The 23272-nt window shown below is 44.7% G+C and overlaps 1 protein-coding gene across 7 annotated transcripts in view; it reads left to right on the top strand.

Annotated features, from left to right (window-relative positions):
- The window catches only part of SLC35E2B (solute carrier family 35 member E2B), a 36475-nt gene continuing 13203 nt past the window's right edge, over nt 1-23272 (top strand). The window contains exons 1-5 of one of the 7 annotated variants that reach the window (XM_069946994.1): nt 1-139; nt 12966-13088; nt 13349-13790; nt 18169-18304; nt 23039-23166. In XM_069946994.1, the coding sequence (XP_069803095.1) occupies nt 13469-13790; nt 18169-18304; nt 23039-23166 (586 nt within the window). In that variant the 5' untranslated portion in view covers nt 1-139; nt 12966-13088; nt 13349-13468. Of the gene's footprint in view, nt 140-331; nt 479-1246; nt 1370-10404; nt 10470-11830; nt 11902-12965; nt 13089-13348; nt 13791-18168; nt 18305-23038; nt 23167-23272 lie in introns of those variants that run through there. The other 6 variants (XM_069946995.1, XM_069946993.1, XM_069946992.1 and 3 more) reach the window with 6 other exon arrangements.

The following is a 23272-nucleotide window of genomic DNA, read 5'->3' on the forward strand; positions in this document are numbered from 1 at the left end:
TCCACTGGTCGCCGTTAGGTGTCGCTGTAGCCGCGTCACTTCCTCAGTTCAGCAGGTCTCCGTCTGCCTCACTGGCGCCTGGAGACGGCGTCGCTATGGAGGACGGCTGAGTGCGGCCGGTCGGGCGGCGGGATACCGGGTGAGTGCGTGAGAGGACCGTAATAATGTGGTATTATTGTATATGGAACCGTCACGTCTTTATAACAGCGCTACTTCCGGTGTGTTAGCCGCGAGTTTCGCGGGGTTGTGACTAGGAGAGTCCCCGGCATGTGGGAAGTAGCAGGCCGCTGCCAGCTCACCCGGGCACGGAGGGGGGTCCGGGCACCACTGGGTTGTTGCTTTCCAGCTGTTGCAAAACTACAACCGCCATCAGGTTCTGACACCCGAGGCATGATGGGAGTTGTAGTTTTGCAGCAGTTGGAGACCCACAGACTATGTATTATGGCTGTACTAGGCATTTCACTGACAGCAAGCAGAGGTATGTATATGGAAACTGGCTGTAGGGCATTGTCCTACTATGTGTATAGCACCTGGCAGTAAGGTGTCAAACTTGCGGCCCTAGAGCTGTATCAAAACTACAATTCCCATAATGCCCGGACAGCCGAAGGCTGTCCGGGCATGATGGGAGTTGTAGTTTTGCAACAGCTGGGGGGCCCTGAGTATGATACCTGTACAGTATCAATGCTGGGCTTAAAGGGGGAGCGTATAAGGCAACGTCACAGAAGAAAATGACCATACTCTTTTGGTATACATTGAAAAACTGCCGTGTAGTGTATATTCCGGGCGTGATTTCAGATTTACTTCTGTATTTATACCTGATGGCAGGCCGGAAATGCAGCCCTAATACCGACTCAAAAATGCATCCGAATTACTGTGCGAAACCGACCCTTCGGTCATGTCTTCTTCCCAGTCTGGAAAGCAGGAGAGGTTTTCTATTGGGATTTACTACCGCTCTGGACAGTTCCTGTCACGGACAGAGGTGGCAGCAGAGAGCACTGTGTCAGACCGGAAAGAATACACCACTTCCTGCAGGACAAACAGCAGCTGATAAGTACTGGAAGACTTTTAATTTTAAATTAAGTAATTTACAAATCTGTAAACTTTCTGACAAAAAAAAAAAAAAAAAAGTTTTGCCAAGTTGTTATGGAAAAACTTTTTAGACGTGTCAAAAGCTTCGATTGGAGAACAAGCAAGGAGGGGACGTCGTGTGTTCCTACATGACACAGTGGATATGCCAACGGTGTGGTGTTTTGTATTCTAGGACAAGGTGTATTGTGTTGGTGCTTATGTATGAGGTGATGTATATAGTCACTGTCACTCCCACAATAATCCGCACTTGATGCAAGGTGATCGCTCTCTGTCACTGCAGGTAAATATAGACTTTACGTGTTTGCGCTGAGATTATGTAAGGACTAGATTTACTTTGCTGAGCAGTATACAAGGGAAGGGTAAGGGCCCTATTCCATCGGACGATTATCGTTCAGATTATCGTTAAATCGTTTGAATCTAAACGATAATCGTTCGGTTGAATAGCAGTTAGCGATTAACGACCGAATGAGAAATCGTTGATCGCTTTATAAGACCTGGACCTGTTTTTTATCGTTGCTCGTTTGCAAATCGTTTGCATTGAATAAGACGTCGTTCGGTCGTTCGCAATAGCGAAGAAAAAACGATGGCAATTACGATCATAAGTAACGATTATCGTTCCATGGAAATTAGTGAACGTTTTCAAGTCTTTCGCAATAGCGGTTGTTTGAGATTGTTAATCGTTAACGATTATGCAAACTATAATCATCCGGTGGAATAGGGCCCTAAGGTGAGCTCAGGTGTGTATATCAGGTAGGTGGTGCAAAAGTAACTATCTATAATATAATATATATAGCACCGTGCTGTTCCATCATTTCCCTGGGATTTGATGAAATGCCTGACCCCTTTCAGGGAAATGATGGAATGAACTCTCGCCTCTCTGCTCCCCAAGGCCTGTCTGCTCCTCTTCCTCTCCGCCTCGCCGCCATACGCCTGCCGGGAGGTGTGCCGCTATGCTCCCCATCAGTCCTGCCCTGCGCCATGCTTCCTGCTCCCCCCCAGCCTGTCCGCTCTGCTCCCCATCCGCCCTGCCCTGCCCTGCGCCATGCCTCCTGCTCCCCCCAGCCTGTCCGCTCTGCTCCCCATCCGCCCTGCCCTGCGCCATGCCTCCTGCTCCCCCCAGCCTGTCCGCTATGCTCCCCATCCGCCCTGCCCTGCACCATGCCTCCTGCTCCCCCCAGCCTGTCCGCTCTGCTCCCCATCCGCCCTGCCCTGCGCCATGCCTCCTGCTCCCCCCAGCCTGTCCGCTCTGCTCCCCATCCGTCCTGCCCTGCGCCATGCCTCCTGCTCCCCCCAGCCTGTCCGCTCTGCTCCCCATCCGTCCTGCCCTGCGCCATGCCTCCTTCTCCCCCCAGCCTGTCCGCTCTGCTCCCCATCCGCCCTGCCCTGCGCCATGCTTCCTGCTCCCCCCAGCCTGTCCTGACCATGCCTCCTGCTCCCCATCCGCCCTGCCCTGCGCCATGCCTCCTGCTCCCCCCAGCCTGTCCGCTCTGCTTCCCATCTGCCCTGCGCCATGCCTCCTGATCCCCCCAGCCTGTCCTGACCATGCCTCTTGCTTCCCATCCGCCCTGCCCTGTGCCATGCCTCCTGCTCCCCCCAGCCTGTCCGCTCTGCTCCCCGTCCGCCTCCTCTCTGCTTCCCGTTCCGCTCGTTTGCGCCCCTGCGCGCCTCCCGCTCCTTGACTGCCCCGCAGCCATCCGCCTGCAAGGAGGTGTGCCGCTCTGCTCCCCCGTCTTCCTTCACCGCCAAACATAGAGCCAGGCGACTCCTCTATCGTTCCTTCCGTCATTTGCCTGAAAGGGGTCATTGATGTGATGAAATCCCCAGGGAAATAATGGAACAGCGTGTTCATTCCATCATTTCCCGGGATTTGATCAAATCCCTGATTCTATCATTTCACTGCAACATATGTATATACTCCTATCGGGAATGATACAGATCGGGTAGGGAATGCATATTACATGCCGTCACTTCATATCATCGGGCCCACAGTCCAGCCAGGACTTAGAGGGATTTTCTGGATAAAACAAATTGATGTCATATTCAGTGCCCGCACTACACAGTGAACAAGCTGGCTCCATTCCCTTTGCAGCGGCTGTACCTGGTTTCTGCAGCTCGTCCGCCAATCAGTTGTCACCGTTGTTCTCACATCACAGTGAATTGAGCAAACGGTCTCAGGCCTCGCTCACTATTTAGTCGGGGTTCCCCAGCTGATAGCTAGCGGTCCTAGGGCTGATCAGTGACTGATGCTCTATCCTGTGGATAGAGCATCAATCTGTTTAATCTGGAACCCCTTAAAGTCTTTAAAGGGGTTATTCAGCGAAAATCTTTTTCTTTCAAATTAACTGGTGTCAGAAAATTATATAGATATGTAATTTAAAAATCTTAAGTCTTCTTGTACTTTTCAGCTGCTGTATGTTCTGCAGGAAACGTTTTATTTTCAGTCTGACACAGTGCTCTCTGCTGCCATTTCTGTCCGAGACAGGAACTATCCAGAGCAGTGGCAAATCCTCATAAAAAAACCTTTTCTGCTCTGGACAGTTCCTGACATGGACAGAGATGGCAGCAGAGAGCACTGTGTCAGACTGAAAACAAAACATTTCCTGCAGAACATACAGCAGCTGATAAGAATGGAAAGACTTGAGATTTTTTTTAATAGAAAAAAACTACGTATCTATATAAATTTCTGACACCAGTTGATTTGAAAGAAAAAGATTTTTGCTGGCCAACCCCTTTAATACTGATGCAAAAAATGTCATCACTGCTCTCCTTCACTAGACAGAGCATGGTGGGTGTTGTAGTGTTGCAACAGCTGGAGAACCACAGATTGGGGATCCTTATGCTGGGTTTACACGGCCGGCCAGTGATACATGTCCCCAGTTACCTGCTTGGTTTGGCCTTTAGACTTTACATATTGAAATGATTATTATTTGTTGTACTTGCGGCTAAAGTCCAGGACAAATACCAGTAGATAATCACTACATATACACTTCATGTTCCTGGTGTTCTCCCCCTCCTCTCCTCAGTGAGGTGCTCAGGTGTGTGTACATATAATAGGTGTATTTGCTTTCACCACACAGTGCTTTGTAGTTGTTTTGTCTATGGATATTTTTTGCTTTAGGGTTCAAACCCACTTGCTGGATCTGCAGCGAGTCTCGCTGAGTTTTTGCAGCGAGACTCGCTGCAGATCCCGGCCCTATACTTTCAATAGCAGAGAAACTCGCAGCAGGGATGTACATCCCTGCTGCGATTTTGTCTGCAGCCCGCCCCATTAACCCCCCATCCGCCGGAGATTATACATTACCGGGTCTCCGCTCCTGCTTGCTTCGGGGCAGGAGCGGGGACCCGGTAATGTATAGCCTGGCCGCCCCCCTGCTGCCCCGATCGTATCCTCAGCAGCACTGATCGCTCCCCTGCAGCTCCGATCGTGCGGCCGGGGGCTGCGGGGGGGCGATCAGTGCTGCTGAGGATACGATCGGGGCAGCAGGGGGGCAGCCAGGCTATACATTACCGGGTCCCCGCTCCTGCCCCGAAGCAAGCAGGAGCGGGGACCCGGTAATGTATAATCTCCGGCGGCTGGGGGGTTAATGGGGCGGGCTGCAGACAAAATCGCAGCAGGGATGTACATCCCTGCTGCGAGTTTCTCTGCTATTGAAAGTATAGGGCCGGGATCTGCAGCGAGTCTCGCTGCAAAAACTCAGCGAGGAGACTCGCTGCAGATCCGGCAAGTGGGTTTGAACCCTTAAAGTTTTTAAAGCCGACCTGTCAGCATTTCTCTGTTATCAAACATCTGGTGGAGCTATACAGAGGCCCGGAGGGGAGTGAAACATTGTTTAAAGGGGTTATCCAGGCTTAGAAAAACATTTCTACCCCAAACAGCACCTTTCCTCTGCTCTGAGTGTGGGTTTTGCTGCTCAGTTTCAATGAAGTGAATGGAGCTGAATTGTAATACCACATACAACCTGAGGGCAGGGGTGCTGCTGTTTTTGCGAAAAGTAGCTGTATTTATTCTAATACGGGATAAACCCTTTAAGCACCAGGTGGCCCCAAGTGCCTAAGAGGTAGAATCTTGTTGTAAGGTGCCCAGAGAGCTCCGTATGAAGTGTTCCCAGGCCTTCCTCTTAGCTATAAATTATAGATGAAGTGTTCTCCTGATTGGATGCTGGAGCTGTCAGTCATAGCTGAGAGGTGGGGCTGGTAACAATATGCGGACACATTTCTTGCATTTCTTGCAAGACAACTTTTTTTTTTTCTGAACCAAATAAAAGCTGCATGACAGAGCCCACAGGTATGCCTCCCCTCTCCGGCCTCTGTATAGAGCTGTCAGCTGCTACATTAACATACATCATCTTTGTAACCTGACAGCTTCTGGATGATCACATATTCCGGGTAATATTTATAGAACTTCTCGCATTGCAGATTTGGACATAATTTTTCATCATTATTATGAAGCTGAAATTAGAAGTATATTTTTAAAGGGGTAATCCTGGCTTAGAAAAAACATGGCCGCTTTCTTTCTGATACAGCACCTCTCCTGTCCTCAGTTTGGGGGGGTGTTTTGCTGCTCAGTTCAATTGAAGTGAATGCAACTGAATTATAATACCCCACCCAACCTGTGGACAGTAGGAAGCACTGTTATTGCATCAAAGTAGTTCTCTCTCTATAATTTTGGAGCAAAAAGTCATATTACCTGATGAGGGTGACCATCTGCCCTGCTCTGTTTCTTTTATAGAGCACCACTTCTGGTCCCCGCTACCATTGACCAGCCAATTTACACTGTGGTTTATGGGTGGACCGGTGGTCTGCAGCACACTTGGTTTTTGTGAATGTATCCTTAAGGGGGTACTCCAGAGAAAAAGAATTGTTTTTAAATCAGCCGGTCAGAAACTTATTTAGATTTGTAAATTGCTTCTATTTTAAAAATCTGAAGTCTTCTAGTACTTATCAGCTGCTGTATGTCCTGCAGGAAGTGGTGTATTCTCTCTAGTCTGACACAGTGCTCTCTGCTGCCACCTCTGTTCATGTCAGGTACTGACCGGCCATATTTAGTAGCAGTCATACAATACATAGATAGGGATATAACAGTCTTGATTGTTTTGGCCTCAAGATCACCTGCTGCTGCCTGACATTTCCTCAGACAATAGAACAGTTTCTCCACATGTAATCCAGCATCTGTTTCACCGCACATCACTGATTCTGTGCAAACAGTCCTGTCCATTATAGTCCATGTAAATATAAGTGCACCTCCGGTGAGCATGAAGGTCTCCGCTCTGTCCAGCTCCATGTGGTCGCCCATAAGGTGCAGTATAATAGTATTCAGTTTCAATGAATCACAAGAGTTTTCATGCTTCGCTGGACATAGATTTCAATGGAGACAAAACAATTCACCAATTAATGCCAGTCACATGCACGGCTAATAATTCGCTTAATGGGCTATGAATTGGGAACAGTTTGGCGTAGTGGAAAACAAATTAGATTCGCTTCTACGTTTACTTTGCTATATTGAAGGGTTTAATGGACTTGAAAAGTGACGACTAAAAATTAGCAAATATTTACTGCATTTTCAGCAGTATTGTATTCTTTTCAGTCTGACACAGTGCTCTCTGCTTCCCCCTCTGTCCGTGTCAGGAACTGTCTAGAGCAGCAGCAAATCCCCAGAGAAAACCTCCCCTGCTCCGGACAGTTCCTGACACGGACAGAGGGGGCAGTAGACAGCACGAAAAAAAAATATTTTGACTTCACTGTTGAGTTCAATAGCAAATCTGCAGCGTGTCCACAATGTAAATGTTATAATTTTACAGGTTTCAAATCCACCGTGCAGGTCAATTATATGAATCCAGCCTATGGCTATACCTATGTTCTCCAGGACTCCCTAGCCCTGCATCCAATTTCTTCAGTCACCGGTAATCAAATGCTGGACGATCAGACTCTGGCATGCTCCAGTTGCGCTCATCTCTAATGGAAATCCATCTCTGTAATTATTGACTTTGCATGGTAGCTCAGAGAAAATGTGATGACTGATGCGGCTCTAAGCTCAGAGATGTTCTGCCGGCCTTTTATCATATCTGTGCTACAGCTGCAATTTTTTTTGGAGGTGGGGGGGGGGGGGGAGAGGGTATTACCCTGTAGCCCACAAACAGTGTGGGGAGATTACAACTGCGAAGTGTGCAGAATTGTGAATACAGCTCTGAGGTATGATGCAGACATACGCAAGATAAGTCATGTCATATATTTACAAAGTGACTCAATTTTTTATGTAGAATAATTTTTATAAAGAAGCTTTGATGTTAAAGGGGACCTGTCATCACTGTATTGCTGCCTGAACCCTGAGTCATTGGTTTGGTCCCTGGCGTTGTCTTCTGCCCTGCTCTCCTCGATAAGTTTATGTATGTATGTATGTGTGTGTGTGTGTATGTGTGTGTGTGTGTATATATATATATATATATATATATATATATATATATATATATATATATATATATATATATATATATATATATATTTATATAGTCTCACCGGCCACTTTATTAGGTACACCTGTCCAACTGCACGTTACCACTTAATTTCTAATCAGCCAATCACATGGCGGCAACTCAGTGCATTTAGGCATGTAGACATGGTCAAGACAATCTCCTGCAGTTCAAACCGAGCATCAGTATGGGGAAGAAAGGGGATTTGAGTGCCTTTGAACGTGGCATGGTTGTTGGTGCCAGAAGGGCTGGTCTGAGAAACTTCTTCAGAAACTTCTGACCTACTGGGATTTTCACGCACAACCATCTCTAGGGTTTACAGAGAATGGTCCGAAAAAGAAAAAACATCCAGTGAGCGGCAGTTCTGTGGGAGGAAATGCCTTGTTGATGCCAGAGGTCAGAGGAGAATGGGCAGACTGGTTCGAGCTGATAGAAAGGCAACAGTGACTCAAATAGCCAACCGTTACAACCAAGGTAGGCAGAAGAGCATCTCTGAACGCACAGTACGTCGAACTTTGAGGCAGATGGGCTACAGCAGCAGAAGACCACACCGGGTGCCACTCCTTTCAGCTAAGAACAGGAAACTGAGGCTACAATTTGCACAAGCTCATCGAAATTGGACAGTAGAAGATTGGAAAAACGTTGCCTGGTCTGATGAGTCTCGATTTCTGCTGCGACATTCGGATGGTAGGGTCAGAATTTGGCGTCAACAACATGAAAGCATGGATCCATCCTGCCTTGTATCAACGGTTCAGGCTGGTGGTGGTGGTCATGGTGTGGGGAATATTTTCTTAGCACTCTTTGGGCCCCTTGGTACCAATTGAGCATCGTTGCAACGCCACAGCCTACCTGAGTATTGTTGCTGACCATGTCCATCCCTTTATGACCACAATGTACCCAACATCTGATGGCTACTTTCAGCAGGATAATGCGCCATGTCATAAAGCTAGAATCATCTCAGACTGGTTTCTTGAACATGACAATGAGTTCACTGTACTCAAATGGCCTCCACAGTCACCAGATCTCAATCCAATAGAGCATCTTTGGGATGTGGTGGAAAGGGAGATTCGCATCATGGATGTGCAGCCGACAAATCTGCGGCAACTGTGTGATGCCATCATGTCAATATGGACCAAAATCTCTGAGGAAGCTTCCAGCACCTTGTTGTATCTATGCCACCAAGAATTGAGGCAGTTCTGAAGGCAAAAGGGGTCCAACCCGTTACTAGCATGGTGTACCTAATAAAGTGGCCGGTGAGTGTATAAAATGTATGTGTGTGTGTATGTGTATGTGTATATATAAAATTATATATATATATATATATATATATATATATATATATATATATATATATATATATATATATATATATATATATATATATATATATATATATAATTATACACACACACACACACACCCAGGCAGACATTTATCAAGACTGATAGGGCAGGGAAAAACCACCACAGACAGTCCTGATGACTCATGGATCAGGCAGAAGGAAAGTGATCACAAGTTCCCTTTAAGACTAATAAACTTTAACTTTTAAAAGAATTTTATTCCAAGTATCTACTACTCTTTCAGTACAGAGTAATATTTTCTCATATTGCTTCTAGTCTGGAGTAGAGATGAGGCAACCTCAAGCACTTCGGTGTTAGTCCGAGTCCGATTGTTTGGCATTTAAAGTGTCACTGTCTAATTTTTTTTAATTTTTTTTCCCAGGAATCAGTAGTACAGGTGATTTAAAAAAAACCTTTGGAATTGAGTTTATTAGCCTAAAAATGCATTTTTATCATGAAAAAGCAGTTTGAATCTCCCCCTCCCCCCCCTTTTTATTGTTTTCTATGGAGAGGGGAGGGGTGGAGGGAGATGAGACACCAAAACAAGACAACAAAGAGATAATTCAGCTACATCACCGGGCTATCTCCTCTGAAGTCAGCACTGACCTCTCTGACCTCTGCATACCGGCTTTCACACAGGTCCCGCTGTAAAATCCTTTGCTCTCTGCTGGCGACTAATCTTCCCCCCCCCCCCCCTTCCCCCTCTCCATAGGTTACACGGGGCTAGACTGATGTAAAAGAGTTGATTTCCTGATAATGAGCAGTGAATGAGAGAGAGGAGGGGGGTGGACTTGGGGGAAAGTCTTTTTCAATGCAGATAATGGCATATTTGCCTAATAAACCCAATTACAAAATTTCTTAAGATCGCCTGGGCTATTAATTTCTGCAAAAAATAAATAAAAAAATAAAACGACAGTGACCCTTTTAATACCAGTGGCTGAAGAAGTTGGATGCAGCCCTAGGGAGTCCAGGCAAGCTTGAATACGGCCTACCCAGCTGTATTCATGCTTTCTAGGCTGCCTTAGTGCTGCATCCAACTTCTTCAGCCACCGGTATTCAAATGTCAAACAGTTGGGACTCCTCCAAGTATGCTTGTGTTGCATGTATCTCAGTGTCTGAGTGTGATCACCGTATGGATCTGTATCTAGCTTTCATTGTTAACATTGGTGGCCATAAAGTGGTGATGCTGCAGCAGCAGAAAGGTTGTTTTTTTTTTTTTTTTTTTTTCCTGAATGAACATCACAATAAAATTTCTGAGATTCTTTCTTCTTCGGGGGCAGAAGCTATGAGCGAGACTTCTTGCTTTGTCTCCATATGTAGATCAGACATAAGCACAAGGCATCTGGTGACCACAGCGTGTAGTATGTGTGGGCTCCATGGCCTGTGGGGAGGATTAGGAGCTGAGATCTGTCATGCCTTGTCTATAGCCTGCAGCCAGCATTTCACAGAGTATATTCTCAGTCTTGGCAGGGACCGCGCTCTGCTGCCACGTTATAGAGTCAGGATCAGGGAGCAGATGGAGCAGAGCAGCTGTGGGGCGCAACGCTTTGTCCCCTAAGAAGATTCTGTTAAGGCAAGTTTTCTGATTTCTCCTTTCATGCACAGTTTACATTTACCATCAGTGGCAACTTTTTGGGGGATAAAAGGCGAAATCTAGCAGTGAAGCTGCCCTGCCATATGTTAGCTTTATATCAAAACATTGCACAGTGCACTCGCGCAGCTCAGGTTAGTCTGACAGTCAGGAAATTTTAATGTAGACATAATTACTTTTGTATTTTTTATTTAAAGCCAGTAAGACTATTGTTATCATAATATGTTTTCATTTTAGAAGGGCTGGAAGTGCACATCTATTCAGTAACATTTTATATCTATTCAATCATTAGGGTGGTTTGAAGAGCACCAGGAAAAAAAAATCTTGTTTTTTTTTTTTGTTTTTTTTTTAAATCAACATATAGCGCAGGAGTCAGTAGAGCAGAGTTTCCTAACCTGCAGATCTCCAGCTGTCGCAAAACTACAACTCCCATCATACCTTGCAACAGCTAGTGAGCCACAGGTTGGGGAAATAGAAAATGTATCTTTTTTTTTTTGTTATTTTCTAACTTGTGGTTTGTGTTTTTTATTTGTTTTACCCAGTTTTTGCTGTTTTTCTCCAGTAGACCTCCTAAGGTTTTTTTTTTGTGTCTAAAATAAAAGCATTTGCACTTAAAAAAAATGGTAACATCCTTCAATAGAAATGATTGAGTCACCTAATCAAAGGATTACATGACATTTCAGTAGGTCCTGTAGGAAGTGGTGTATTCTTTCCAGTCTCTCTTCTGCCACCTCTGTCCTCTGCCACAGGAAGGGTGGGTTCATACTGAGGAATTCTCATGGATAATGTCCGCAGAATTCCGCCGTCTGTCTGCACGCTTTTCCGCCGGCTCCATAGACACCATTCTATGGGAACTGACATGTCACTTCTTTCTGCGGATAGGGGAATATGCCGGCCCATAGAATGGTGTCTATGGAGCCGGCGGAAAGTCGTGCGGACAGACCGGCGGAATTCTGCAGACATTATCCGTGAGAATTTCTCAGTATGAACCCACCCGAACTGTCCAGAGCAGTAGTAAATTCCTGTAAAAAAAAACAAAACCTTTCCTGCTCTGGACAGTTCCTGACATGGACAGAGGTGGCAGCAGAGAGCACTGTGTCAGACTGAAAAGAATACACCTCTTTCTGTAGGACATACAGCAGCTGATAAGTACTGGAGGGCTTGAGATTTTTAATCTCAAATTTTTAAAGTCATTTACAAATCTGCATAACTTTCTGACAGCAGTTGATTTGAATAATTTTTCCCCCCGCTGGAGTACCCCTTTTAAGATCCTGACTGATCCCTAAAACAAGCAGGAGATAAGCATGTGACTGAGCTCTTTTCTCTCCGCTCTCTGTCTCTAGGAATCATTTAGACTTGAATTATGAATGTCTTGGTCTGGTAGTACAGAGTCAGGAGAGAACACATCTAGCAGGTACTGTCAGCGATGGGTCAAAGTTGAACAGTCAGTCCCGAACAATAAAAAACAGTATACAGCTGTGTTCACACTGAGTTTCTTCCTCTGGTAGTGGAGGATGTTCCTCTGGTATATGCTCTTTCAGGATGTCCATGTTGCACATCATATTGTCTGTGATCTGCTGTCAGTTTGGGTCACTAGACCTGTGGTTGCACTGGAACTTGCAGGTGTAATGCTTACCTATGTTATACTGGTGTAACCCAGACTAAGCTTTGCTGCTTGGCACGTCTTGGTTGCAGTCTAATGCTTTGTTTTTAAACAGGTTTTCCAGAAGATCCTCCTTAAAAGGATCTGGCTGATGGAGGAGAGTCAGGAGGGTCTGGCTGATAAGACCCCCAATATCTAGGCTGTTATCAGCAGTATATAGAAGCAATTCAAGAGGATAAGCAAACATGCTTTGTGCTAGCTAGAGCTGTCCTTAAAGGAGAAGTCCGGTGAAATTTTTATTAAAGTATTGTATTGCCCCCAGAAGTTATACAAATCACCAATATACACTTATTATGGGAATACTTGTAAAATGCTTTTTTCCCTGCACTTACTACTGCATCAAGGCTTCACTTCCTGGATAACATGGTGATGTCACTTCCTGGATAACATGGTGATGTCACTTCCTGGATAACATGGTGATGTCACGACTCGACTCCCAGAGCTGTGCGGGCTGTGGCTGCTGGAGAAAATGATGTCAGGGGGACACTGAGGGACACAGGACACTGGGGGACACTGAGCATTCCCCTGCCATCATCCTCTCCAGCAGCCACAGCCTGCACAGCTCTGGGAGTCGGGGTGTGACATCACCATGTCATCCAGGAAGTGACATCACCATGTCATCCAGGAAGTGACATCACCATGTTATCCAGGAAGTGAAGCCTTGATGCAGTAGTAAGTGCAGGGAAAAAAGCTCTTTATAAGCATTTCCCATAAGTGTATATTGGGGATTTGTATAACTTTTGGGGGCAATACAATACTTTAATAAAGATTTTTACTGGACTTCTCCTTTTTTAATGTTGTTTTTTTTTATACAGAGAGATACTCTATGCACCCTTCGGCCCTCCCACTACAGTTCCCATCATGCTTGCACAACGTTAGAGGTGACTGTGCCAAAGGGCAGCACTTGCCCAAAGTTATGAAAGTTAGCCATCAGCATCGTGAGTATCTTGCAGTCTGTATATGAGTGGAGGATGTGTTTTCTATGGACACCAGCTTCCTCCAGTAAACAATAGGCCAGGGAGGTGTAAATTGTTACTATGATCGTCTTTGATCGTCTTTTATTACTATGACACAGTGCTGTAAACTAGTTCCCTACATATTCTTTATACCATGTTTTATCACAGCACTTGGTTACTATGCTGCTATAAGCCTGTATGTAAGTTTATCGTGTAAACTTAGTTTTTTGCTACCTCCGCAGGGCATAAAGCTTAAATCCTGGGGCCACCCTCAAAGTGAAGGAGATCAGCCATGGGGTTAACGTTGGACTGAGCGGATCACCGGGGCAGATGAAACGTTTGCCTAAGCTATAACCGCCAAGATGCCATCTGGTAACTCGCAAGGGTCGGAGGACTGTAAGAACCTCTTGTCTCAGGATAAAATAAAGGGGAAATTACCATATCACCATGGACCTCTGTTTCCTCACCGGGCTGAGAAGATTGTTATTACCCGCAGTGACAGCGTTCCTGAAGAGAATGTTTTGCAGATCACCATCACAGAGACAACAGTCATTGAATCCGATCTGGGAGTGTGCAATTCCCGGGCGCTCATCTACCTCTCGCTATGGTTCTTCTTCAGCTTCTGTACACTATTCCTCAATAAATACATCCTCACATTACTGGAAGGGGAGCCGAGCATGCTGGGTAGGTCTGTCAGCTTCTTTACATTTGCCTTGGGCAGATTTGCTGTAAGATTTGCGTGTTGTTTTTCTTTTGTTACAGTCGATGGATATATTTTTTATTAGTCTTCTACTAAAAGTTCAAACTGGCTCTTGAAGTGGTCTAACTTGTTCCTAAAGCCAAGCTCACCCATGACCTACTGGCTGAAGATAAATAGGTGTGAATGGGGCTTAGTGCTTTTGTTTGTTAATATGCCGTTTATAGGGGGTTCTCCCACGAAGTAAATACATACATATACACATACGTCACCTGTATGCCAGTGAGATACAGATAAAAAAACTGCTTCATAATGTTTCTCTCTTATCTTCCGGCTACTTTATCTGCTAGGCAGTGTGTATAGACAATGGGCAGTGCCGCACTAACTGACGTGGCCTCTGTCCCTCAGCAGCCCCAGTCCCCTCCTGGTTTCCATTCCCCCCCCCCCCCCCCCCCCCCCCCCCCCCATTCTATTCTTTAATGGGTTATCCAGGGCAAACAAAACATGCTTTTTTTTTTTTTTTTTTTTTAATTAACATATGGTGCAGGAGTCAGTAGAGCAGAGTTTCCTAACCTGCAGACCTCCAGCTGTTGCAAAACTACAACTCCCATCATACCTTGCAACAGCTAGTGAGCCACAGATTGGGAAAATAAAAAATGTCACACCTATATATAGTGTCTTTTTTTTTTTTTCTAACTTTTAGTTTGTTTTGCTTCTGTTTTATTTAACCCCTTCCCTCAAAAGTCAGTAAATGTACTGACCTGCTTCAGATGTTCACTGTTTACACAAACAGTGACCGGGAGCTGCAACTAAACTTTCAGCTGATAGCTGAAGGGGGTCCAGCATCGCCAATTACCGGCATTGATGGATCAGTAACGGTAATTGGTGTTGTAAAAAACACATAGGATTACATTGGAATCTCTGGAAAGAAAATGCAAATTTTAACTTTTCAGTTTTGCAGTTATTCCTGTGAAATGCCCAAAGGGTTAATTAAGTGTAGGAATGTAAATTTAAATACTTGAAAGGGTGAAGATTTCAAAATGGGTTGAATTGTGGGGGTTTCTAGTATACAGGCCTCTAAAATATATACTCCAAAACTGAACTGGTGCCTAAAGAATTTCTGAGTTTGAAATTTTCACGAACATTTTGAAAATTGCTACTAAACATTTACGGCCTCTAACATCCTAAATAAGTAAAAGCATGTTCACCAAATGCTTTTAAAATAAAGTAGACATGTTATAGATTTTTTTTTACCCAGTTTTTGACCTCCTTTTGGTTTTTTTTTTTCTGTCTAAAAAAAGCATGTGCATTTAAAAAAAAAAAAAAAAAACATTTTTGTAACATTTCCCAATAGAAATCCTTGAATCACAGGAACTGTCCAGAGCAGTAGCAAATTCCTGGCAATTTTTTTTTTATCGTCACCTTCAAAGTGCCATCCCCTTTTAATTTTTTTTTTTAGTCGACATACCTATATGACTTGTTTTTTGCAGGATAAGTCGGACTTTCTGTTGGTGCCATCTATAGGTGCATTTGGCTTTTTGATTGCTTTTCTTCCTTTCTTTTTCTTTTTTTTTCAGAAGCAAATTAACAAAATACAGCAAGTCTGGTGTTCTTTTCATTTTTTTTTATAGTGTTCACTATATGAGATAAATAATAAGGTGTCATTGATTGAGTGATAGTTCAGGTCATTGTGGATGTGGTGATGCCAAATACGTGTGTGTGTTTTTTTTTTTTTTTTTTTTTTTTTTTTTGGTTTTTTTTTCTCTTTTTAATATAAAAATTATTTTGTGTGCAGAAATCTTGTATTTTTTGGGGGACGGGGGGATTAGGGATTTTTTTTGTTTTTATATTTAAAGGGGTAGTGCGTCACTCAGCAATTATTCACAAAATAACACACATTACAAAGTTATATAACTTTCTAATGTATGTTATGTCTGTGAATGGCCCCCTTCACCGTGTCCCACTATCCCCGCACGTGTACCCGGAAGTGTGGTGCATTATACATACCTGATCCGCGTTGCGCCCATCCGCCATCTTGTGCCAAGACGTCATCTTCTGGAGGCCGGCCGAACAGCTCCTGCCGTCCCTGATGCTGGCCCCCCTCTGCCGCGTCATGACTGTGCTCAGCCGTGATTGGCTGAGCACAGTTATGCTCAGCCAATCGCGGCTGAGCATCTGATGACGCTGCAGAGGGTGGCCGGCTGAACACCTCCGACTGTCCCTAGTGCCGGCCGCCCTCTGCAGCGTCATCGTCTGAAGAGGACGTCATCGTCTGAAGATCGGAGACGGGGGTCGACACTCGTCAGGTATGTATAATGCACCACACTTCCGGTACACGGGCGGGGGTTGTGGGACATGGGGAAGGGGGCCATTCACAGACATAACATACATTACAAAGTTGTATAACTTTGTAATGTGTGTTATTCTGTGAATAATTACTGAGCGCCGCACTACCCCTTTAAAGCTAATGTACCATAAGGTAAATACGCTTTTAGTATTACCCATGCATAGAATGGTACCGGCACGGGGAAGCCAGTGCTGCGGTCCTTTTTTTTTTTTTTTAAACCACAGCCCGATTCCCATGTTCTATCCACAGGTACCGGGCCCACATAGGTGCTGTAGGCCCCCGCCCTCCATGATGTCATCGCCATCTAAGCCCTATTCTCTCATTGGCCATTGAAATGGGCCAGCCTAGAGAGGGTGGGGCCTAGACCTCTAGGCAGGCCCATTCCAATGGTGATGAGCTGCAATAACCAAGCATGGCCACTACACAAGGTATGGCGCTGCCTACTTCCTGCCTTTAGATTTCTGTCTATGCGGGCTATGCAGCAAACAGCTGATTGGTGGGATGACCGGTTCTCTTTCAGGTGAAAAGGGCTGATCTGCAAGACCAAACACAGTCTAGGAAGAAGCGTGGCACTTCATCAATATAAATAACCTATTAGGTCTGCACAGAAGTTGTACACATGTGTCTCCATGATATAAGCTAGATAGCAAGCCTCGTATAGCCTGACCATACAGTCATCATTTTTTCAGTCATAGAAATATGATGATAAATGACAATTTTTGCAGCTATACTTAATTTTTTTATTTGGGCAATAAAACAAAATTATTATGAAAGCAGAAATAGGCTAAAAGTTTATAGTGTCCATTCAGCGTCATGAATGATTCATTAAATGCTGATGCTTCGTTTTATTGTGATTGTAAATTCTGGGATCCTTGAAATCCTTGATCCTCGTTGTTTGCATCACGTCTCTGCCTTCCCCTTTTTTATGAGAATCGGGGCCTGGAGTAGAGTTAATGGTAATTTAATAAGCACTTGTGATACATGACCCATCTCTGGAGTATAGGATCATCCACTGACTGGTGAATACAGGGTTAATGATAGTCCACACACAATAAACCATTTAACAATGAATCCGTTTAAGAGGAGACCTACCCGAAGAAATGATTAAGCCTTTTTAGTGTATGTTAAATAATAGGAACCAAGTAGAAGTGTCAGGCCAAAGCGTGAGATCCTGGTCAGGGTATATTGGGGGACATTTATGGCATATTCACAAGACGACTATTGTCTGAGAGATGCAGGCTCCACCTTTGGGACCCGCTCCTGTGAGATTAATGCCCTCTGGATTGTTTGCAGCCGCTGGTGGTAATTGGAAACGCTGCTTACGGCTTTCCAGTCTCCTTCATGGTATAGGAGTTTGATATATCCATGTAATGTATACATAGTAGTGTATAGCAGGAAGGAAGAATCCAGAGGCATGATTACTTATTGTAATACACTGATAGCCTGAGTCTGTCGAGAACGGCTGCAAGCTCATATAGAAAGCTCCGATGTACAGTAGTTCGGATAGCTTCTTTTATAGCATGATGCAGTTTCTTGTTAGCTCGCTTTAAACAATTCTCTTAAAGGGGTGCTCTGGCAGAATAAAAAATCTTTTAAACCAGTGTCAGAAATTTATACAGATTTGTAAATTACTGCTATTTGATAATATCAAGTCTTCCAGTACTTATCAGCTGGTGGATACCCTGCAGGAAGTGCAATCTGACACAGTGCTCTCTGCCTCTGTCCATGTCAGGAACTGTCCAGAGCAGAAGAGGTTTTCTATGGGGATTGGCTACTGCTCTGGACAGTTCCTGACATGGACAGAGGTGGCAGCAGAGAGCACTGTGTCAGACTGAAAAGAATACACCACTTCCTGCAGGACATACAGCAGATGATGAGTTCTGGGAGACTTGAGATTTTCAAGCAGAGGTAAATTACAAATGAGGCAAGTGTGGAGAGTGGAGGGCCTGTTGCCATCTTTGGGTATGGAGGCTGTAAATAACTGGATGGTTCATCATTTTTTTTTGTTTCTTCCACAGGTGCTGTCCAAATGTTGACCACAACTTTCATTGGCTGCATCAAGATGTTCATCCCCTGCTGCCTGTATCAGCACAAAACCCGCCTCAGCTACCCCTCAAACTTCCTCATGATAATGCTGTTTGTAGGGATTATGAGGTATTTATTGCATAGGTTCTGTCTTCTGTTATTTTTTGAATATATTGTAAATTTGGTTCGCTTAAAGGAGAAGTCCGTCAAAATTTTTATTAAAATATTGTATTGCCGCCCCAAAAGTTTTACAAATACCCAATATAAAAAACAAAGTAATTGTACCTGTTCCGCGCATGTGATATATAAAATGTGGAATAGACTGTTGAAAAAGCCCTACACTATGGCTGTATAACCAGTACTAACCTCCAGATACACATTCTATCCAGGTTGAGGTTTGTCAGGTAATCCACTGCATGTATCCCCTCTGGGATAGTGTGAAAAGAAGTTAGCAATCCTCACTCCAGGTAGTGGTGTGGTGATTGTTGAAGAGAGTTGCAGTCTGTTTGCTCCAATTGAAATATCCTCTTCACAAGGGACGCGCTCCGGCTGGTAATGCGTGCAACACTTGCAATGTAAAAATCTTATGCTGGGTAGTGTGACGTTACAAACTACTGAAGCTGATGGGAGACAAAACACCTCGACATGTTTCCGCCCTCCTTTCTCAAGAGTATCAATATATCCCCAATATACACTTATTACGGGAAATGCTTATAAAGGGCTTTTTTTTTCCCTGCACTTACTGCTGCATCAAGGCTTCACTTCCTGGATAACATGGTGATGTCACGACCCGACTCTCAGCTGTGCGGGCTGTAGCTGCTGGAGAGGATGATGGCAGAGGGATGCTTAGTGTCCCTCCAGTGCCCTGTTTCCCTCAGTGTCCCCCTGCCATCATCCTCTCCAGCAGCCACAGCCCGCACACCTCTGGGAGTCGGGTCGTGACATCACCATGTTATCCAGGAAGTGAAGCCTTGATGCTGTAGTAAGTGCAGGGAAAAAAGCTCTTTCTAAGCATTTCCCGTAATAAGTGTGTATTGGGGATTTGTATAACTTTTGAGGGGAAATACAAAACTTTAATAAAAATGTTCGCCGGACTTCTCCTCCTTTTTAATATTTGTGCCTTTACCCCAGATTACCCCCTGACATTACATTAGCTTCAATTTCCCTTAACATTCTAGGATGTGCATTCATGGAACCACTATGAGCTGCTTGCATGAAACCTTTAGTACATATCCTCCAATTCAGAAAGTGGGGGGTCCCCTGACTTGTTGATGCCACCATCGGTTTTACTGGAGAGGTAGTTGCACTTGTAGGGGGTGCATCCATTTGTGCAGAAACAAAAAGATTAGCAACTACTTGCTCACCTTTTTCCCCTCATCTCAAGTAGTAATCAGTAAAGAGCTGTGTGCAAGGATAGTCAGCTGATCCTTCTTCTTCCCATCCACCTCCACCCGCCAGGCAACTAAGGAAAATCCTTGTGATACATGCTTTCTAATCCTGGACAACCCCTTTTAAAAGCACAGCTACTTTCTTGAAAACCCTTGTCCTCATGTTGTGTATGGTATCACAATTCAGCTCTATTCACGCCAATAGAACTGAGCTGCAAACTCGTACCTAAACTGAAGACTAGTGCTGGTGTTACTGGAAGAAAGCAGCCATGTTTTAAATAAATTCTAAAGCCATGCCATGTTCTTGCAATAACTAGCTGTACAAATGTTCATGCTGTCGTGGCTTTAAATTCCTGTGTGACATAAAGCCTGTTAAATGTGACTGTAAAATTGTATACCGTAATTATTCACTTTGTTGGCTAGTAAAAGGGCGTCTGAACAATTGTATAGCAGGTCATAATGGTGTGCCTCTCAGATAAAGGTGATAAACTACTGTGACATTAAAGGGGTATAAAAAGATAAAATAACTTGTCCCCTATCCAGCATAGCCGACAATTTATTTTATCTTAGAATATCCCTTTTTAAGGCTATGTTCACACAAAGTAATAGACCGGCCGTTCCGTGACCCGGCCGGGTCATGGAGCGGCCGGTCTCTGCACGGATCATCCCGGCCGGTACTTAAGTACCGGCCGGATGATCTTTCAGGCCGTGGAGCTCTGATGCGGGCGCATCAGCGCGCGCCCACATCAGAGCTTTCCATAGCCCACAGTGAAGCGAGCTGCCGGAGCCGCTCGCTTCACTGTGTGAACTGACAGGTCTTTCTGCGGCCGGAATTCAGTGAATTCCGGCCGCAGAAAACTGACATGTCAGTTATTTGCAGCTGCGTATGGGATCTCGGCCGGAGCGCATACGATGTGTGTACGCTCCGGCTGGGATCCCATTGAAAGTAAGGCATTGTTCCACCGCGGTAAACGTACGGCCGTTGTTGCCATCGGCAACAACTGCCGTAGTTTTACGTAGTGTGTACTTAGCCTAAAGCTGTGAAAAAGAAGTGCAGGGCACAGACTAGAAATCCGGCCATGCATGTTACATAGCTGCCCCATTATCTGGGTGGCGATACACCAACTAGAGTCCCATAGCAAGGATACATATAAGCCTTATATACGTATACATATAAGGATACATATAAGCCTTATATACATATACGTATAAGCCTTCAAGTTTAAGGTATGATGACCCCTAGAGTGAAAAAAAAAACACTGGGTGACCTCTAGTGTAACAGTGTAAAGTAAGGTCTGAGATGGCATAGTACTACTTTCTTTGGTTAAAGGTGCTAAATTGTTTCCCAGTACTTATCAGCTGCTGTATGTCCTGCAGTAAATGCTGTATTCTTTCCAGTCTGACACTGTGCTCTCTGCTGCCACTTCTGTCCATGTCAGGAACTGTCCAGAATAGTAGCAAACCCTCTCCTGCTCTGGAAAGTTCCTGACATAGACAGAGGTGGCAGCAGAGAGCACTGTGTCAGACTGGAAAGAATACCCCCCTTTCTGCAGGACATACAGCAGCTAGAAGATTTGAGTTTTGAGTACCACTTTAAGGGTGGAAAGGCTTGATAAAGTGGTAGTGGTCCTGAAACATGAGATGCAGGCATCAGTGGAAGTACTAAGCTTTTGGCAGTCCCCATATTGGTGACATAAATACGCTGTTTGACATCTACCTTTAAGTTTCCACATTGGAATAATAAATGACTGAAAATTATTGTATTGAGGTTTGCCTTGTGTGTCAGGGAGGCGGCACACAAATATTGAAAGTTCTGCTTGTACCGTGTTTGGACTTTAAAGGGGTCAATGATCCCTGACAAGGAGGTGCAACGTAGAGATCCCAAGTGTCATTTATGATTCCATTGCATTGGGTTGAAGGTCACCCACAAAGACCTAGAACTGACCCTGGTAGCAGGGTCTATTGAACAGGTGTCAAACTCGTGGCCCTTCAGCTGTTGCTAAACTATAATTCCCTTTATGCCTGGACAGCTGAAGCATGAAGGGAATTGTAGTTTTGCAACAGCTGGAGGGTTGCAGGTTGGGGATCCCTGGCCCAATGAATGCCCTCTACCAGCCAAACTGAGGTTTCTGGAATCAGACCTGCAGTACTCGGCCAATTAAGGTAGCTTAAGGGTGCGTTCACACGTAACTGTTCCACATCGGATTTCTCGCTGCCGCGGGATGAACATCAGCAGCCCCATTAACCCCAGCCGCCGGAGCATTTACTTCACCTGGTCCCCACTCTAGCTTGCTCGGCCAATCAGGAGCCCCGAAGCAAGCTGGAGCTGGGAGAAGGTAATGTATAAGCTCCGACGGCGGGGGGGTTAACTGGGCGGGCTGCGGACATACTCACATCGGGATGTGCATCCTGCTGCGAGTTTGTCTGCCCATGAGTGTACAGGGAAGAGATCCACAGCGGATCTCACTGCGAATTCGCAGCGAGAAATCTGCTGTGGACCAGTTATGTGTGAACGCATCCTTAAGGTAAATTCTGGAATATAATGTGAAACTGATCAAATACAGATGGAATTACTTCCCAGTCATTGACATTGTATGCTCGTGCCTATGTTTGGTGGAACGGTGGTGATGTTGCTAGTCTTTCATTCTGTGATCTGTGAAGTGTCGCTGTCGTGTTGTGTGTTTTTTTTTTTTTTTTTTTTTTTTTTTCTCTGCAGAAATCAATAGTCCAGGCGATTTAAAAAAAAAAGTTTAGTAGGCAAATATGCAATTATCTGCATTCAAAAAGTCTTTACCCAGGGAGAGAGATTAGTCGCCAGCAGAGAACAAAGGATTACACAGGGGGACCTGTGTGAAAGCCATTTTCAGAGGTCAGAGAGGTCAGTGCTGCCTCAAAGGTTAGAGCCCGGTGATGTAGCTGTAAATTAACTCTTTGTTGTCCTGTTTTGGTGCCTCATCTCCCTGCACCCCTCCCCTCTCCATAGATAACAATGAAGACGGGGGGAGAGCTTCAAACTGCTTTTTCATGATAAAAAATGCATTTTTCGGCTAATAAACCCAATTTCAAAGTTTCTAAAAATCACCTGTACTATTGATTTCTGCAAAAAATTTTTAAAACAGGTACACTTTAAATAAAGAATAAAAAAAGTAATAAAGATAGAATTGCTGACAAAAATCCCATAGTCTGCAAGTCTCCATGGATCTTCAGAGAAAGGATTGTTCTCAGTAATAACATTATATTCTGGAAGTTATTCCCCTAATGCAATTAGTTCCATAGTGAAGCTGCACTATATAACGCAAAGGTTACATGACAAACAACATCCTGTGGATGACGCGGACATGCGAAATGATGTGTCTATAGACTAGTCATAAAGCGGGACAGTATTTTGTAAGAAGGAAGACTTGATAACTGCATTTCCATCTTTCTTGCAATGAAATCTAGTTTGCTGAACATCATGTTGCTTTCTTTATTTCAGGTTCTCCACTGTGGTGCTGGGGCTGGTCAGCTTGAAGAATGTAGCTGTCTCCTTCGCAGAAACTGTTAAAAGCTCTGCACCTATTTTCACAGTCATAATGTCCAGACTGATATTAGGGGAGTACACTGGTGAGTACTGACTTTACCTTCAGACCCATTATATCATTGGATTGGGAACCTTCGGCCCTCCAGCTGTTGCAAAACTACAATTCCCATCATGCCTGGACAGCCAAAG

This window comes from Dendropsophus ebraccatus, chromosome 12 (assembly GCF_027789765.1).
Source record: "Dendropsophus ebraccatus isolate aDenEbr1 chromosome 12, aDenEbr1.pat, whole genome shotgun sequence".
NCBI lineage: Eukaryota > Metazoa > Chordata > Amphibia > Anura > Hylidae > Dendropsophus > Dendropsophus ebraccatus.